We start from the raw sequence: 18366 nt of genomic DNA, 5'->3' as shown, positions 1-18366 counted from the left end.
CTCCTTCTGTTTTTGATGTAATTGAGCTTCTGAATGAATACTATTTATGGCATTTGCCTGCATATAGGACATACCCCAGATGCCCATACCCTAGATTTTAGAAATATTATTCTTTTGAGAAGAAGCTTCACCCGTGAGATTTGAATGGGAAAAATCCCCAGACAGAACACCAGGAGACCTGGCTTCCAGCTGTGTGGCCTGAGCAAGTCACCAAATCCCATTGGGCATTTATTTTCTCACTTTAAAAGGCATAAGGAGATAAACTTTTGGGATGTTTCTTCTTTTAAAATCCTACAGTTCTCATCTGACTCATAAATACCTGGACTTGTCTGAAAGAAATGAGAGGAAGGGTTGAAAAATATACAGTCTTATTCTTTTGTAGTCTTTTGTGGGATTTTCTGGTTTGGGGATCCCCACTCCCCTCCTCTAAGACTAACTTCTGCAGAGAAGTAACTGAGAAAGATGGGGAATGCAGGCTTCTAAAGGAGCCTCTAAGGGGGTGTCTGTCGATGCAAGGACAGGGGAGCATGAAAGGGGCTGTAACTCACAGAGACACCCTCAAAGGACGAGGAGTTCATTGCCCGGTAAATTTGGTCGGTAATGGTTTGGTTGTTGTAGTTGAAGTCCTCCAGGCGCACACCCGAACGGCCACCTCCTCCAGATGTCTTGTTCAGGGCCAATGCCAAGGCCCAGATGGCATCATAGGCCAGCGGTGCTTCCTGGAAGCCACCTGTCTCTTCAGGGTGTCTTTTGAGTCGCTTGGTTAGTTTCTCCACAAACTCCTGGGATGTCTGGGGAGAGAAGAACAAGAGAAAAGGATTGGAATGTGTGTGGGTGCAGGGGGAGGGGACCATCCAATTTTGGCTCAAACACTTCGACTTGAGCGGATGGTTTGTGTTCATGTTGTCAGATGAAGCATATGTACATTCAAAATCTCTAACTATGCCCATGTGTCTGTCTTAGGTTTGAAGCAACTAGACTAGAGTAGAGATTAGCTGAGCCCAATGGTCTTAGTGTGTACAGCTGCTAGCTCAGAACTACAAACAGAGAAGTCTGATGAATAAACACTCTGGTAATGAGTGGCAAAGGAGAAAAAGTAGACAGTAAAGGAAAAAACACAGATATTGCAATGAAGAGTTGTGACACTGATGTCCTCTCATCCTTCAGACTCTCAGTAGAGCTGACCCAGGATCTAACAGCTCCTCCAACACTGAAAGTTCCTAGAAAAGGCAACACCCACAGCCTTTGTCACTCTGCTTGTCAACCCGGAAGATTTTTCTTCAGTGTGTTAACTTCTTGCCATTCTAGTTGCCTTTTAGAGATTTTCCAAAAAACTGAGAACTGCAGAAATATCCTTCACACTCTGTGTGTATGTGGTGCTGAAGATCAAACCAAGGGCCTCATGCATGCTAGACACCCTCTGCCACTAAGCCACATCCCCAGTCCTGCCCTTTACACTTCCAAAGTCCATCATTCAATCCTACTCACACCACTTCTCAACACTCAATATTTTCCAAGAAAGCTGAAAAGAATGATAGTTCCTTTAACTCTTACACAACAGGTCAAGAGACCTGACTTTGCATACTTGATTGTAACCCCATTTGGTTTAATAACCACAGATGGTTAACTTGAAACTACCTTCTGTATAATGGAGAAAATCTCATCTTCCTTTCCTCACCTCCCAAAAAGACACAAGCAAAGGCTTAGCAACAACTTGCTTGCAAGGCACAAATAATACACAGCAGCACTACACAAATGATTATTTGAATTTGGAATGTATTAACAGAAGGAAGGAAGGAATAGATGAATAAACAAATGTTCTCCATGACTTGACCACATTTTTTTTTTCTGTTCAACTTTCTTGAAACAGCCTGAGATTTGAAGACACACATGGGCTCAGGCTCTACTACTTCTGAGAACAGAACCAAGTTTTATTTCTTTTTCTTAGCACCATAATGTACAAACAATAAATGTACATTAAATTAGGATAGTGAAAATAACTATGCATGATACTATAAAGATAGAAGCATTCCATTATACATTTTTTCAAACCCACAGAATATACACCACCAAGAACGAACACTTCTGTAAACTATGGACTTTGGATGACTACAATGTGCCAGGTTAATCAACTGTAACAAATGTACCATTCTGGTGGGGTCTGCTGCTAATGTGGGAGGCTTTGCCCATGTAGAGGTATACAGAAATTCTCTAAGCTCAATTTTTCCTCACACTTCAACACTGCCCACTATATGAGATTGAAACCTTAGAATCACCTTTGACTCTTCCAAATCACCAAAACCTCTTTCTTCTTTTATTGAGGTGTTTCATTAGTATCATCCCTCTCTACGTAGGATGATGATGATGATGATGATAATGATGATGATGATGATGATAATGGCAGTGGCTAACATTATAGTGTCCTTTCTGTATGCCAGGCACTTTTCTAAGGCACACATATCAATGTATTTGATCCTCAAACCATTCACTGAGGAAGATACTATTATCCCTATTTTGTGAAAAAGGAAAGTGAAACACAGAAGCTAGGTAACTTGCCTAAAGTTATACTGCCAGTAAGTGGCAGAGCTAGGACTCAAACCCAGGTAGTCTGGCACCAAAGTCTTATTTATCAATGCAATACTGGGGACTGAACTTTGGCATAAAGTGCTCTACCCATGAGCTTCACCTTCAGCTCTTTAAAATTTTTATTTTGAGACAAAGTCTCACTAAATTGCCTTGTCTGGCCTTGAACTTGCAATCCTTCTGCCTCAGCCTTCTGAATAACAAAGTCTATACTTTAACCATCTACCCATATTTCTTCTATACACTGAAATGCCTCTCTCCAAGAGCACCTGCTCAAAGACAACAGCTAAACTGAGACTTTCTGAGTAGTCCTTCAGCTTCTAGGTCTATCTAATCCTCAATTCAAAGTAAAGATTACATCAGAAAATCACTCAGATGGGAAGGGATTAATCTGCTCAGCATGATACTATCCCCTGCCCAGATCTTCAAACTCTCAGCTCACCCCAGGTCACTCTAACACTCCTGGCCAAAGGGAGCACTGGTGTCCCTATTACTAAAACAATGAAAAAACAATCTTTCCCCTTTCAATCAGCAAAGATATGGTTATTAATTTCCAAAGAGAAATTTTACTGTGCTGCTGAGAAAAACTGAACAACAAAAGTTTCACAATTCACAGAAATTAGTGAATTAACCAAGTGCAAATTTATGATCCTCATTTTTTATAAACAGCTCTGTCTGGTTGGCTCCACGTGTGAAAATGGATGCTTAACAGTGATCTGTGTGTGCTGAGGTAGGTTTTTAGTTTGTTTTGTACCCAGGTCTGATGAGATCTCCTTCCCAATCAGGATAAATTCACAATCTCATCTCAAAGGTATGCCACCTCCCATCTTCCCCTCTAAATCATAGAGCTACATTTCTCCAAAACCATTCTAATTCACTCTCCATTTCTTATATTGTACCTAAAGATTCTTTCTCTATATCATGATTTCTCAAATCTCCACACTGTTGGCAATTTAGACAGAACAGCTTTGCTCTCAGTGTTGAGCTGTGCATTTTAGAATATCTTTTTTCCAGTACTGAGGAATAAACCCAGGGATACTCTGCCACTGAGCTACATCCCACCCCTTTTTATTTTTTTGAGAAAGGGTCCAAGTTGTGCAGGCTAACCTAAAACTTGCAATCCTCCTGCCTCAGCGTCCCAAGTAGCTGGGATTACAGGTGTGTACCACCATGCACAGCTCACATTACAGAATGTTTAGAAGCATCCTTGGTCTATACCCATTAGACACTATGAGCAGCTATTCTTCAGCGAAGCCCTCACCCCTAGTTGTATCAATCAAAAGTATCCCCAGACATTTCCAACCTCTGGTTAAAAACTACTACCCTAATAGTGGTTTCCAAAGAAGTAACATCAGCATTTCTGGGAAGTTGTTAAAAATATAAATTCTCAGGCCCTACTCCAGATCTTCTAGGGGAAACAGCTCAGAACTTCTAGGGAAACAGCTTAGTAGTCTGTGTACTACTACCTTTGTAGGTAGTTCTATGGAAACTAAAGTTTGGGAAATACTGATTTAAACAAATGTGAGGCCATTGTATGGAGTGAAAGCAACTCAGCTTCTTTTTAAGTCTCTATAGCTCTGTCCTGCTTGTTTCAATCCTTGCTTCTGATTCACTTCTCTTGGTGCTATTTGATTCCCGAGTCAGTTGTTAGGGCTGCTTCTATTCCTCTATTGAAAAATCTTGGCTTCTCTACTTGGTATTTTAGCCCGGTGTCACTAGAAGCCCTATGGTCTAGAAGGCAGGCACCATCTTCCTCTAGAGACCAGGAGCCAGAAAGAGATCTTCTAACATCCTACTCCAAAGCTCAAGTGTCCCTCTATATCTGTGAAAAATTCTTGGCTTTCTGTCTTCCTGCTCTAGCTTCCTGCTATGAAACAGCAGCCATTATTGGCAGGTCCTGGGCTCAGGGTACCAAACAGTCTTCCCATCTTCAGCAACCAGCACCACTAATTCCTCAGTTCTGGAGGATGACTCGCCTTTCCAGTACTCTATAGGGAGGTGAACCTCCAAAATTTTTTCACTCTATTTTTCAAATAAGATACATTAAACATAGAGTCCCCTTTAGAATGTCCCAGAATAGAGTCTATGATCAGAGTCCATGAGGCAGTTCACCATTCATCATAATTCACTGACACAACCAACTTCCTAAATTATTATTTCTCCCGTGCTCAAAAACTGCCATCAGCTGAACAGTGCTAGCACAAAAAAATACAAGATTTCAGTCAGGCTTCATGCTTACCCATAGAAGTGATGGAACAGAGCAGTTTGGAATTAGATTCAATTAGGAGGCAGTTCCAGCAGGACAACTCAATAGCTGCATGGAACAAGTCACTAAATTTCTCTGAGTCTTAATTTTCTGGTATATAAGATGCAAATAATAAATATACATCAGAATATTGTTTAAAATCTGATTTTAAGGGGCTGGCATTGTGGCTCAGCAGTAGAGCACTCACATAGCACGTGAAAGGCCCTGGGTTCTATCTTCAGCAGCACATAAAAATAAATAAATAAAATAAAGTTATTGTGTCCAACTACAACTAAAACATAAATATTAAAAAAAATCTGATTTTAAATTCCTAGTTTACCAAATAAAATCAATTGCTAGTAAAACTCCTTTAAATAAACACTTTGAGGATTTTACCATCATTAGTTCACCCCAGCCTTCTCTCCAAAACAGGCATTATATACCTAAGGGTGTACCTGATATAATAAGTAGACATGCTGGTTACCCCATTGAGCTCACTAGGATTTCTGTGCTCTAAGATGTCGTGCTGAGCAGCAGTGAAGCTCTTCCCCCACACCCACACCCACACCCACACCCACTTGTGCTCCCACCTGCAAGGCTGCCCCAGCCCTCCCAAGTCAGGCAATGTGCTTCTAGTTCCAACTCTGTCACTAACCAGTTATCTGGAACTAAATGATTTAGTCATTTTTACATTTAAAATTCTAAAAAAAGAATCATTTAAAAAAAAAAAAAACATTAGAATCCAAGCTAATTTCATCATGAGTGAATATTAAGTAACTCTAAGATACTAATGTAAGTCACCAAAAAAAATAAAATGCATTTCTGCCCAGGAACAGTGCTTTGGTAAAGGTGTGCTTGCATATACAAGCGTCTATATTATCATTAACGCCTCTCCCTCATTTGACTTCACACCAACTGCTCCTTGTTTCCATGGTAACAGCCCTTCCACTCATCAGGGGCCTACTGAACATACCACTCTATCATTTCTCTCCCTCCCTCTCTCCCTCTCTCCTACCCAAGAAAAGTCACAACAGAGGTAGAATCCACAGGAGACATGATGCTAACAAGCTCAGAGTGGGCACAGACCCCTTTCTCTTCATAAGTTCAAATTCTACACCCTCCCCCTCCCCTCAGAAGCTCCCTCACCCACTCCTCCCAGGTGCCAGCCTCTATGCCCCACAGTCTCACCATGTTAGAAATGCTCCGGGTATTGGCAGGGTTCAGCATGACAATCTCAGTGGTGATATGGCCCTCTACTGCCTCGGTCATCTCATCCACTGTGCAATTGATTGACGGATCATAGATTTTGAACCAATTGTCAGCATACCACCCAATGAGGAACCAGACATACTTCTTCCCAAAGAGACGTTCCTTATACACCTGCACACAAAGAAGAAGGCTGGGGTACAGTTTAGGGCTTTTTTGGGGGGGAGGGGGGTGGCTGTTGTTTTTTGTATTATTTCAATGGTAGCTATTCAGCCTCTTAGAAATTACAGAAGAGCAACAGAATAAGTAAAAGAAATGTACAAGTCTTAGGGCTGGGGCATGTCTCAGTGGTAGAGTGCTTGTCTAGAAATCCACAAGTCTAACAATGATAGGAAAGTCTCAATAACACCTCCTCCCAACTTCCAAGTTCTTCCCCAGACCCTCTGTTTCTGAGTAGCCTTTCCAGTCAGTCAGAAGAAATGGCATTCATGGACTACTCAGGAAATTAAAAAAAAAAAAAAAAAAAAAAAAAAAAAAGGAGGAGGAAAATTAAATATAACATGTGTGCAGGGAGTGGTGGTATGTGCAATTTGTGTGTGTGTGGAGAAGGGATAAAGTCAGAGCCAACAGATAGAGACATCATATTAATCATCACCTCAGATCATTTGCTATTAATTTCAGCAAAGATACAGTGAGGAGACTCTGGGAGAACACCAAGGCAAGAAGCCCACCCAATCTCCCTCCCTCTTCAGATTCCAACTCCACCTCACAAAAAACTTTCCGGGCTTCGGTCTCATAAAAAAGTCCCACGATGATTCGGGCATCTTGGCGCTATAAAATGGAGACAGAAACAAAGCTCCTGAGGGACACCTAGGAGCGCCTGAGGGGCTAAGCCAGGCGCTTTCACAGCTTTGATTTCCCATCCCAGAGTGCTTAGTGCAGAGTAATGTTCAATGGGCAGTGGATAAATGTCAGCTGGAAGATGGAGCTAAATCTCCCCAGGAGACACTGCTGCCTCACACAATCAGTCAGTCCCCGCCTGACTCTCCTTTCCAGTAGACTTTGGTTCTCCAACCCAGCCCCTCCCCAGGCCTAGCCCACCACCCCTGGCCAACCCACCTTCAGGTTTTTGACAGGCACGGCTGGATCTGAGAAGAAGCTCTGGCGGAAAGTTATCTCAATTCCAGCCTCCTTCACTCTTTCCTCTAGGTCATCCAGAGTCTTGGGTGGGAACGAGAAATGAATAAGAAAAACATGGGGCATGCGATGGGGTAAAGCAGAGATGTTAACTGCCTTTACTGGGGACTGAAATCTCAAGAGTGACAGAGCAGTGTTCTGAACCTTCCTCCAACATCTCTGTTCCCCAAAGCTAGAAGAGTTCAAAGGAAAGCATCTGCAGTCTTAGAAGGTGGCTTCCCAAGTGGAACGGCACATAATGAGCCCTTCCTCAGGTCTGTGTCTGAAGGAAGCCACTCCACTGACCTTACTCCTACCACTCACCCTACTTCTACCCCTAAGGGGAAAACAGAAGAACCCAAAAAAGACCAAGAGGCAGGTAAGCAGACAGACTAAAGGATCAGAGAACAGCCTGAGTCACTGAGAAAAAGTGAGGAAGGAGGATTAAAGGGCCACTGAACATTCGAGTGGGTGGAGGACCCAAAGAATACAATAGAAGGGAGGGAGCAGACTGCTTTCTTTGGATGTAGAGCCTTGAATTTCTTCTTTATTTCCACAGATTTCCTGAGGCTCCTTCAACCTCTATGTCTATGGGCATTTCTCTCCCAGTGTTAACTACCAGACCTGTGTCTCTTGTCTCTGCATCTACCTCTCGCTCTGTGCCCCATCCCCCTCCCAACCAGTAGCTCCACCTCTCTGTCCCCTTTCTCACACACACCCAGTGTCTTTAGAATCTACTACATTCCTGGGTTCCTATTTTATATTCTTTCTCTCCTCTTGACTCAATTTGGGATTGAACCTACTTTAACAGAACTGAGAGTCATTTTGAGCCTATCTGTCTGGGGAATACAGCATCAAAAGGAAAAAGAATCATAATATTAAAAAGATGGAGAGGATCCCAAAAACTCAACTCACTCATTCCCTTAGCTACAGAAAGTACATGCACTTAACCCACTTGGAATGGGTTCTCTTTCAATAAAGAACCATGATCTTCCCCCACAACGAATGCTGTGTCACATCTCTCTCCACAGGACTTTGAGTCGATGCCCCCTTTTACTTTCTCCCCCGTCCCTCCTCACCGAAGTGAAGACCTCCGTAGTCTGCTGAATGGTGGCAATCTTCTTCCAGCCCCACTTTTCAAAAAGTTTCACTCGGGTAGGATTGTGGAGAGTGGCTGACGGATGTGTTCGGAAGAATGTGGGGAAACGCTGCCGGTTTGACAGGGCTGGTGAACTGGAGCCATAGGAAAGCTAAGGGGACAAGGAGAGTGGACTCCACTGAGGGCTACTAAGAATTCCTTTGATCCCTTCCTTGCCTTTAGAGTTTTCTCCTCCACTCTCTCCAAACCTCCTCACTTTTGTCCTAGGAAAAGTGATTCTCAAAGACCCACACACTCCTCACAATTAGGATGCTCCTTCACTCATCTAACTACCCAGTTCCTTCTGAGATCAGCTTAAGTATGGTTAAGCACTGCTGCTGGGAGGCCAACCAGCTCAGGTCTGCAGAGGGTTCTGGATCCTGGAAGTGGGTCCCTCCCTCAATCCTCTTAAAACCCAAACCTACAATCCTCCCTTAGTACAGCCCAAAAGGAAACCACCTCCACACCCCTTCTGACCCCCACACCCTTGCTTACCACAATAAGGTTCCACATCCTGGCAGCCTCAGCCACAAGCGTGGAGACAGAGCTGCAGCCGGGCATGAGGATGATCTTGATGGGATCATTGTAGAGCAGTTCATACAAGTACTTGGTGGCTTGGCCTGGGTCACACTGAGTGAGGAAGGAAGGGTTGGGGAGCCCCTCAGGGCTCTTAACCTTCTATTTCAACTGTCTTATCTTTCTTGGACAACCTAGTTCCTTCTTCAATTACCCACTTTCATCACTATTACCATATTCTTCTCCCTGACATCTCTTCTTGTCAAGTTTCTTGCTTCTCCTCTTTCAATTACCTCTATTCTCTGTCTTCCATCTGGCACTGAATCCCTCTCCTCTCCTGCATACCCCTATATCAGTATTCATGGATATGTATCTTTTCTCCTTTAGTTCATCCACTGACATCCCAAGTCCACCTCTCCTGTCACCCCTGCCCTTCACCCCATGTTTCTATGTTCCAAACATCTCTGAGAAGAAAAGTCTGCAGGAACACAAATTCTCTCCAGGTTTCCAGACAGCTTCCTCAAAAATCATATTATGAAATTTCTTCCTTCAGCTCTAAGAATTCCCTCTTTTCTCCTTCATTTTTTTTCCTCCCTCTTTTCAGGGCTAGTGATAAGTAAACAAGAGAGAACAGGAACAAGACCAGTAGGGGGTCTGCTCAGCTCGCCCATCCCCTCCTGCTGGGCCCTGACAATTGACAGGTCCATTTGAAAAAAAAAAAAAACACTCAGGGGTGGAAGTAGGAAAGAATCTAAGATGAGGAAAGAACAGGGAGAATAAATAGAATGGAACTCTCAAGAATAAATGATTTCAGGGATGTCTAAAAGAGAGGCATGGCACTGGGTAAAGTAAGTAATGCAGAAAGCTAGAGAGGAACGGGAGGCTGGGAGGAGTGGCAATGGGGGGGAGGAGAGACAGTCATGGGTCTCCCACTGCCTATTCCCCTCCTGCTGAAATGTGACATTTCAGAAGCTGCAGGAGACCCAAAGGAAGTGGAGAATAAATGGCAGCCAGTGGGGAGCCGGGGAAGAGGGGAAACAGATAGGAGACATAGGCAACTGGGGAGGGTGAACTGGGGGGTACAAGTAGAAAGGAAATAAAGAAAGCTCCCTAGAGCCTGCTCACTCCCTACTGAGGCCTGACCTTTGGGACACAGTGGGAAGTTAGAGTCCAGAGAGCCAGGGGAGCCAGGGGAAGGTGGTGGAAGCTAGAGAACACTGAGCCCTGATGCCCACCCCACCTTCACCCCCTGCTCAGGGTATTGCTCAACTGCTTTGAAGACTTTCTCTTCATGTCTCCCATTTGGGCATCTCAGTATATCTTTACTATTCTGGGGTCCAAATATCCTGAATTTTCTCAGCATCTATTATTCCAGATCCTGCCCCCAGCTTCTCCAAAGCCTCCTCAGTGCCCCTCTACTTCCTGTCTGAAGAAATGGTTAATAAGAACATGTGGACATCATGGCAGATCCCCTCTTCATGAAGTTCTCCCTCTTCCTATTGCTCTTGCAAGGATCTGGACTTGCAGGCAGAAAAGAGGCACATTCTAGTGGACACATTCCAGTTTCTGCCTTCTCATCCCCTCCTTTTATGCCTCTGCTAACTTCTCTAGTTGCCTTATCCTGGGTCCCCCAGCTGCTCCCCAACACTTCAGGGAATCACCTATCATGATGGGTAAATTCAAGCTCACAGACAGGCCTCCCCTACTTCCTTGTGATGCCCCCTCATAAAGCCTGCCCCCATCTCTCCCAATCTTTTTCCCCCACACTCATACCCCTGCCCCTGACCAATAACTCTCAAAGTCTCCCAAGTCTGACCCCTCCGATAGATGTGACCCTCTATTTCTCTTCATGCCTTCCCTACCCTAATACCTAATTCTTTTCCTGAACCCTGCTGCTCTTTCCATAGGCATCCTAGTGTTAGCTACAACTCAAGCAGAATTTCTGTTGGTAAAATGTAGATAATTCTTGGGATTCCTCCCTGACCCAGGAGTTAGCATCTGTATTTTTAACAACCCCTCTGGTGATTCTTATGTACACTGACATTTGAGAAATACAGAGAAGGTAACAGTCCAAAAGGATTTTAAGCTCTGTCTCCAAATGCCTACCAATCCTTATGCTCTCCTCTCCCCCAAGCACCCTGCCTGCAGCCCCACTTCTATCCCCTTTCCTTTTCCCCCACTTACTTTAGATATATATTGATGTTCTAGAGAATGGATATAAATCCTCAGCACACTCCAAGTGTAAAATCCCCAAATCTGCACCCACTGTACCCTACCTCCCTAACCTAGTCCCTTAAATCTCTGGAGCCACATGTCAGAGAAATTTAGGGGATCCCAAATTTCCTTCCTTCTCTGTGTCATACCTTCTCCATTACCCAATTATTCATGTAGTGGAGAGGGAAGGTAAAGAAATCTTATCAGAGATCATCCCTAACACCCCTGGACCCAAATTTCTTTCCTTCCCCCTCTTCCTTCTCTCTCCTCTCTAACCCTAAATCTCACATCTAAAGGCCATAATGCTAAAAGAGAAGATAAAATCAGGACCCCCAAGCTCCACAAGATGCCCCAAGATTCCTCACTATCCCCATCCTTCCTCTTTGCCCCCCACCCCCACTCCTTTCTTTTCTGTTCTTTCCTCTCCCTGTATTAGGCATTCCTCTCCATCACCATGTTATGGTGGGGGCTCCTCATGTGGACCCCTAATCCAATTTATCCTCCAGTGTCTCTGTTCACCTCTAAACCATTATCCTTCCCCAACAGCTATAAGCCATACATTCTCACAGTCTAGGAATCTTCAATAGGACTGGGGATGGAGGGATAAGGAGTCAGGTAGGGCTAGAAGCTACCTTCCTGTTTGTTTTGATAAATAAACTAGAGCTCTCAAGTCCCTCAAAATTTTCTCATTCTCTCCCTATTCCTTCCATCCTTAACATAGGCCACACTTACCTTGTTACCATGGTAAATGTAAACCCCTGATACAGCTCACCACCTCTGACATTCCCTCCTGCCCCCAACCCAGTCCAGGGTTAGTTTACTCCCTGAGAAGGCCAGTATCAGCTAGGACCCTAAACCCATCACCAGTTTTCTCAACACCCCTGCACTTTCATGAGTCTCCCACTGCAGAGCAAAGGGTTTGTCTTACAGCGTGATTAACCATGATTAACCATCTTGAACCCCCAGACCCTCATCTTGAACCTCCAGCCCCTGCTATTCTCCCCAAGCTCCTGCACTTCCAGTCCCTCTCCTGCTAGTCACACAAGGGAGGGGTTTGCCTCGCAATCTCAAAGCGACTCAGACTCAGGCACTAACACAGCTGGCCCCCTGCCCCCCCAAGCCCCCACCTCTCACCCACTCCCTTGTCGGGTGCTACCTTGCTGTCGTGGTGGATGAGCTTGAGCTCATAGTCCGGCAGGATGTCCCTGCGGCTATTCACGTCCTCCAGCGCCATCTCCACCGCGGGCTGGCAGGCCTGGCCCCCTGGCCAGCCCCCGCTCATGGGAAACAGCGCCCCGATGTACACTGCGCGCCGTTCTGAGGAGGGGTGCGGGGGGACCCTCGGGTGAGGCCGTGGGAGATGAGAGGAGTGAGAGGCCCACACTGGAGCCACCCCAGCTGCCATCACCACCAGGAGAGGCAGTGGCCACCCCACTAGGGAAGAGGGGGCCCCGGGACCCATGGCAGGGAGGGGGCGGGGTGGCAGCTTGGAGAGCTGGGAGGAGCTCAGGGGGGACACTTTTTCTGGGGAGGGCTGCTGAGGGGGTGTCGGGCAGGCACCTCCATCCCCGGTTTTGTGGGGAGGAGGGGTCTAGGGCCCCCCCGGAAGCAGGGAAGGTGGGCTTCCTACTCCCGCCACCGCTACCGCCACCGCGGACTCTCCTCGCGGACTGACTGACCGAGGGAGGGGAGGAGGAGGGAGATGTGGGGCTGGGAGGGGGCTCTGACGTCACGAGCGAGAGGCACGGCAGTGGTGGGGGGGGGCAGGAGATGGGGCGGGAGGAAGGGGGCGGGGATGAAAGCAAGCTCGAGGTGGGAACCACAGCCAGAAAGGAGGGGAGGGTTAGGGAAAGAGGGTGCAACCTCTCGAGGTATAGGGATGGATGGAGAGATGGAATGGGAGAGGTCCACCCACCCAAGGGGATATTAGTGGGAGGAGAAAAGAGGAGATGGAGCGTGCTAGGAGGGCAGGGTGGGCGGAGGGAGCAACTCGAGAGGCTGAAGCAGCGAGAGAGGGATGGGGAAGGGAACGAGAATGGGACAGGACAGAAAAGGGGCTGGCGTCCGAGATCTGAAAGGAGGATATGAACTGAGGGTGCTGAGAGAGGGGTAGAGGTGGGAAGAGTTTGGGAAGAGAGAAATGGGTTAGGAAGGGAAGACTGGTATAGGGGGCAGTGTTGGGGATAGAGGAAGGGAACATGGGGCAGGTAGATGAGAAAGGGTGATGGGAAACAGAACTGAGAATAAAGAGGAGTATAGGAAGGAAAGAATTGGGGGAAGCGTGAGAGGCCCTGGCCAGGGTTGGAGGTGGGTGAAATGGGCTGATGGAGTCCATCAGGTGAAATCCTAAAAGGGGGGCAAGCAGGAAAAGGTTCCAGAGAAGGTCGGAAGGAACCCCGTGGGGAAGACGAGGTGGAAACTCAGGTTCGCAGCACGCTGCCGCCCCCTGCCGGGGCTCTGCCATTTGGCCAAGAAGCAGAATCTGGGAGGAGGTGGAGCCCAGGGAAGTGCAGCCAAGCAAGGGAGGGACCGCGGAAAACCGGGACTGGAGGCAGGAAACAGGTAGGGAAAGAAGGGGATGGTCGCAAAGGGTGGGTGGGGGGAGATGGGTGAAGGAGGACATCCATAGCCTAGGGGCAGAACTCCTGCGGGTGGAAGGTGAAGACTTAAGGGTAAAGGGATTGCGGTGCACGCGATTAGGGTTTCTGATCTCACCTGAGTGTGGCGTTCGATTCACTGGCAGCAGGAAAGACCGGGATCAGAGAAGAGTTACCACTGGCGCCCAGCTTCCCAGGCCTGATCCCCAGCCCCCTCCCACACCTCTCCATGCCGAAGATGGGGGAGGGCAGAAGCCTGCGATTCTGAGGGGAGGGTGCCTGGGGATAAGAGCAAGGTGGGGCTGGGGGTCAGGACTTGTTGGTTTTCTTCCTTTATTTTTCATAGGACATAGAAATTGAGACAGGAGGAGCAACGGTTAAGGCAGGGACAGATTCTGGTTTTGTAGAGCCTGAATATTACAAAGCATAAGGGTCTCTGAGAAAAAAATTACAATGGATTTTAAGCAATTACTATTAAAATACCTAGTTTTTGCAATTTTGACAAAAATGAAGTAGCATGTGAACACATTCTTAAAGCCCACTACATTATTAGAGCACAGGAAAAGGGCCTGGTAAGTGAGGAACCCTGAAGCTTAAGCTTTATTAGCTTAATAGTAAATCCACCCCTGGATAGGACACCCATTTCCGGGATGGAATGGTAAACTAGAAGAGGAATAACTTGAGTTAATTGAAGAAAGACAAGGCCAAGGATCTTGAAATAGTCTACAGAGTAGCAGAAGCATGAGGCATAGGAATAGATGCCTACATTCTAGAAGAGAAGACTGCAGAAGGAGAGTTTGAGTGCCCAGAAAAAGGAGAAGTTTGCAGAACTAGATAGCAAAAAAGGTGGTAAACACAAAAATTATTCCCTCAGGGAAAGCTGGAAATTGTCTAGGAGGAGGGACAGAAAAGGACTATAGTCTTCCCATTCCATCTCTGAGTTGTCAATGTTCTGATAATTCTGCCCCCAATTTTAAATCATTTTACCCTGATATATTTCCACTCTTGGATCTCCTCTTGCCAATTTTTCTACATTGTGCATGACTTTATATTTACAAAAATTCAATTAAAGAATGAATGGTGATGAGTCAATTCTAGAAGAGGGTGATGCATACAAAGTTCTAAATTTAGAGAAAGTGAATGGATCTAGGGAAACTTGGAGTATTTAAACCTTGTGAAGGTAAGGGAAGGTTCGATTCATAAAGGAAAAAAGAAAATGTAAGTCCCAAGAACTGGAAGCAGGGACTTTACAGAAAGAGGAAAGCAAAGAAAGGACATCCCCCAACATAGGGAAATTGAATACTGGGGATAGCAGAAGTTTGAGGCAAGTAGATGTTGGAAAAAATTGGACTTTCATTTCTGCCTTCCCAAGGCCCTCCTCCACGTTCTTCATAGGACCCCATCCTTTCCCACCATCTATTCCCACTCCACCCCACTCCCTTTCTTGCACAAGCATCCTCATCAGCTGCATGCAGGCAGCTATTCCCCTCACCCTGGCAGTGGGGCTTGGGGGTGCTCCACTGGCCCTGACTACAGATGCTCCGGGAGCTGCCCACCAGATGGAAGTCGGGGTCACACCGGAAATCCACCCGGGCTCCGTCCAGAGCTGGGAGGTCCCCACCCGTCAGGAAAACTTTCCCATTTTCCAGGGTCAAATAAGACTTGGAGCAGATTCGGACTGTGGAGAGATAGGAAAATGAGAAGAGATGCAAGTTGGAGAAGGCTTTTTTCCCTTAACAGAGAGCAGGGGGCTTGGGTTCGATCCCACAGTATCTTACTCTACAGAAAATAAGCTGTGAAAAGGATTAGCATCCCTACCTTCTACTCCCCCCTTAACCCTGAAAGCATCCACACATTCTCAAAAGAAAATAAGAAAAAGTATTTCCATTGTAGGAACCCAAGATGGAGCTATAAGCACACAAAATGGGATCTCTCCACAATCCACTATAGTGGGCGGTTCTCTATCTTTGAAATGTGTGGATAACTTTGAATGCACAATCAGATTTGCTTTTCTTAATATGGTTGGTTAATATTAAATTGTCTTTTGTTCCCTGGGCATATAGTCATTGGAATGGACAGGTATTGGGCAATGTATTGAAATCATTTTAGCATTTTTTGGCATAATCTGCTACTAAAAATCCTTAAAGAGAATAGCATAAGACAAAAAAAATCAAAGTTATTTCATCCAATGATCACTGGCCTAAGGAAAGGATGAAATGAAATGTGCAAGCTGCGTGCTTTGCCACCTCTAACTACCCAGCAACATCTTACATAGTAGTTGTTCATTAAATGTATTTGTAAATTTGGTTATGCTGACTTGGAAACAGTAATGCTAAGCCTAAGGCAGGAAAAGTAATTAATGGTCTTGAGAAGGGGTGGGGCTTCCCAAGGCTACTCACCACAGCGGCTGGGTGTGTCCATATCTGTCCAGGAGCCGTTGGCCAGGCACTTGCGCACCTTGGGCCCCACCACCTCGCGCTCCCCCCGGCACACATACTCAATCTCATAGTCCACCGGCAGGAAGTTGATAGCCTTCACCTGGTCCCGAGTCAGGCCCCGGTACCTGATGCCCCCTTCCCAGGGAGGGTGTATGATCTGGCAACCTGAAGGGTGAGTTGGGGAGGCAATACTGAGAGGAATGGTGGGAAAGAGGGAAAGCCCAACTTCTGCTGGGGAGGCAGGGAAAAGCAGGGTGTGGTCAGTGGACTGGCTGGGAACTAGGGGGAGGTTAGGGACTAGACGGCAGATGAGAGGGCAGATACAGAACCCTGAGCTAAAGGACAGTGAGTAATGGGCTAAGTTAAAGCTGACGACAGAGCCCACCAGTTGGGAGGGAATAATGCTGGTTGGGGGTAATGGAGAAAAGCAATTAAGAAATCGTGAAGGATATGAAATATGGCCGGAGCTTGGTTTAAAAAACGGGGGCTAAACGAGGATATTTGATTTAAATTAGAAAAAGAGGGGGACCTTACAAGACCATCTAAGTAACAAAGTGGGGACAATGTGAGAAAGGGCAGTGGGTCTGAGAAAATGATTCGGGGTCACAGAAAGGTGGTATAGCCTAGTAATGTGGGGCAGAGAAAAGGGGTGCTAAGTAGTAATGTGGGGTGATAGAAAGGAGGTCAGGAGTAGTGTATAGTGGCGCGGAGTAAGGGTTGGCTATCAGGATGCTCTACAGGGCTGAGGAAATAGTGATGAGGAGCAGAAAGGAGGAGGTGAAGGGAAAGGGGAAGTAGGATCGGATGAGGGCCCGAATCACCGAAGGGTGCACCTTCTGAGGTGGCGTTGGGGGTCTGCGCCCCGCCAGCGCCCAGGGGGCGGAGGAAGAGAGGCGCCAACAGCAGCAGCAGCAGCAGCATCTAAGTGAGAGGCGACCGTGAGGACCGGACCGAGCCTCGCCGGAGCGGCCCTGCCCGACCCGACCTGGCCCGGCCAGGGGAGGCGACCTGGCCTCCCTCCGGAAGCCTTAGGAGCTCCGACCCCGCTCAGTTTAAGGACCAGGAGTGCGCCCCGCGGAGGAGGCGGGGGCGGAGCCCCGCACGGGGTGGGGGGAGAGGAGGAGAGAAAGCCTGTCCCCACCCTCCTCCTGCCTCCCTCGGCCCCCCACCCTCCCGGGACTCCACCTCTCACCACCTCCTCTCCCCCGGCCCCCGCGGCTCGCTGGAGCCCGGTTTACCCACGCTCCCGGGTTCGGCCGCCTTATCACTCCCCGTCTCCATCCCCGCAGTTCCTCTCCCCCAGCCCCGATCCCCGGCTCGGCCCTGCGCCCGCCGGCCCTCCCCCGCGCGCCCCTCTCCAAGCCCTGCTTCCCCGGGGCCCTGGCTCTTACCTCGGCGCGCCGGCCCAGCTCCCCGGCTCTCCCCGGGCCTCAAGGCCCCAGGCCCGGCCGCTCCTCCCCGCTCCCCCCTCCTTTCTCCTCCACCTTTCCCCTCCTCCTGTCCCTCCTCCCCTCGAATCCGGGCTTCAGCCCAGCCAGGGTCTCTCCCCTCCTCTCTCGCTTCCCCCAAACCCCACCCCCGTCTCTCCTTCCCCGGGGCGGCGGCGGCCGCGGGAGCGCGGAGCCGGGAGGGAAGGAGGCGGCGCCGGGGACCGGGAAAGCTCTCGGGCGGAGGGAAGAAGGAGGGTGCAGGGGAAGCAGGGCGGGGGGAAGAGAGGGGGAGACCAGGGAGAGGGCGCCTCCCACAACCCGAGCCCCGGGAGCCGCCCCGGATCCCGGCCCCGCCCTGGACCGCCCACAGCGCGGGGGGGGGGAGGGAGCGGTGGCTAGGCGCGGGGCTGAGAGGTAGAAGGGGGAAACTGGTGCTCGCGCGCACGGGTGGGGACAGAGCACCACCGAGCGACCTAGGGGCGAGACTGCTGGAAACCGGGGTGGAGGTGAAACGCCCCCAATCAAAGACCAGGGGAGCTGGCGCTGAGACGGAGCTTAGGATGAAGGTGGAGAAAGACGGTTGCACAAAGAGAAGGCAACACTGGATCCTGGCGAGAGGAGAGAGGGAAGAAAAAGGCCCAGGGCCAGGAGGAGAAGTGAGAACAAGGGAGAGAAAGGAGAAGCCAGGGTCAGAAAGATACCGGGGACGAAGGGGGCCGCCGGGAGCTAACTAAGCGCGAAGAGTTGGGTGGGGGAGAGAGCTGGAAACCAGAGCGACTCCATGGTACAACAGCTCTGCTGCCACTCGCCTGCCTGCTCCGTG

The 18366-nt window shown here is 48.1% G+C and overlaps 1 protein-coding gene across 8 annotated transcripts in view; it reads right to left on the bottom strand.

The window, feature by feature from the left end:
- GABBR1 (gamma-aminobutyric acid type B receptor subunit 1) overlaps nt 1-17791 on the bottom strand; it is a 30341-nt gene extending 12550 nt beyond the window's left edge. Inside the window, exons 1-12 of one of the 8 annotated variants that reach the window (XM_081295669.1) lie at nt 17505-17790; nt 16947-17034; nt 16075-16278; nt 15168-15353; nt 13794-13814; nt 12235-12395; nt 8844-8978; nt 8290-8460; nt 7154-7255; nt 6800-6865; nt 6017-6208; nt 549-791 (exon numbers count right to left, since the gene is read on the bottom strand). In XM_081295669.1, the coding sequence (XP_081151795.1) occupies nt 549-791; nt 6017-6208; nt 6800-6865; nt 7154-7255; nt 8290-8460; nt 8844-8978; nt 12235-12395; nt 13794-13814; nt 15168-15353; nt 16075-16278; nt 16947-17034 (1569 nt within the window). In that variant the 5' untranslated portion in view covers nt 17505-17790. Of the gene's footprint in view, nt 1-548; nt 792-6016; nt 6209-6799; nt 6866-7153; nt 7256-8289; nt 8461-8843; nt 8979-12234; nt 12396-13793; nt 13955-15167; nt 15354-16074; nt 16279-16946; nt 17035-17504 lie in introns of those variants that run through there. The other 7 variants (XM_081295671.1, XM_081295670.1, XM_081295672.1 and 4 more) reach the window with 7 other exon arrangements.
- Nucleotides 17792-18366: the final 575 nt, after the last annotated feature.

The sequence above is a fragment of the Spermophilus citellus genome (assembly GCF_964194105.1).
Source record: "Spermophilus citellus genome assembly, chromosome: 5".
In the NCBI taxonomy this organism is placed as follows: domain Eukaryota; kingdom Metazoa; phylum Chordata; class Mammalia; order Rodentia; family Sciuridae; genus Spermophilus; species Spermophilus citellus.
Note: the sequence above shows the minus strand (reverse complement) of the source record. Positions and strands in the feature narration are given on the sequence as shown.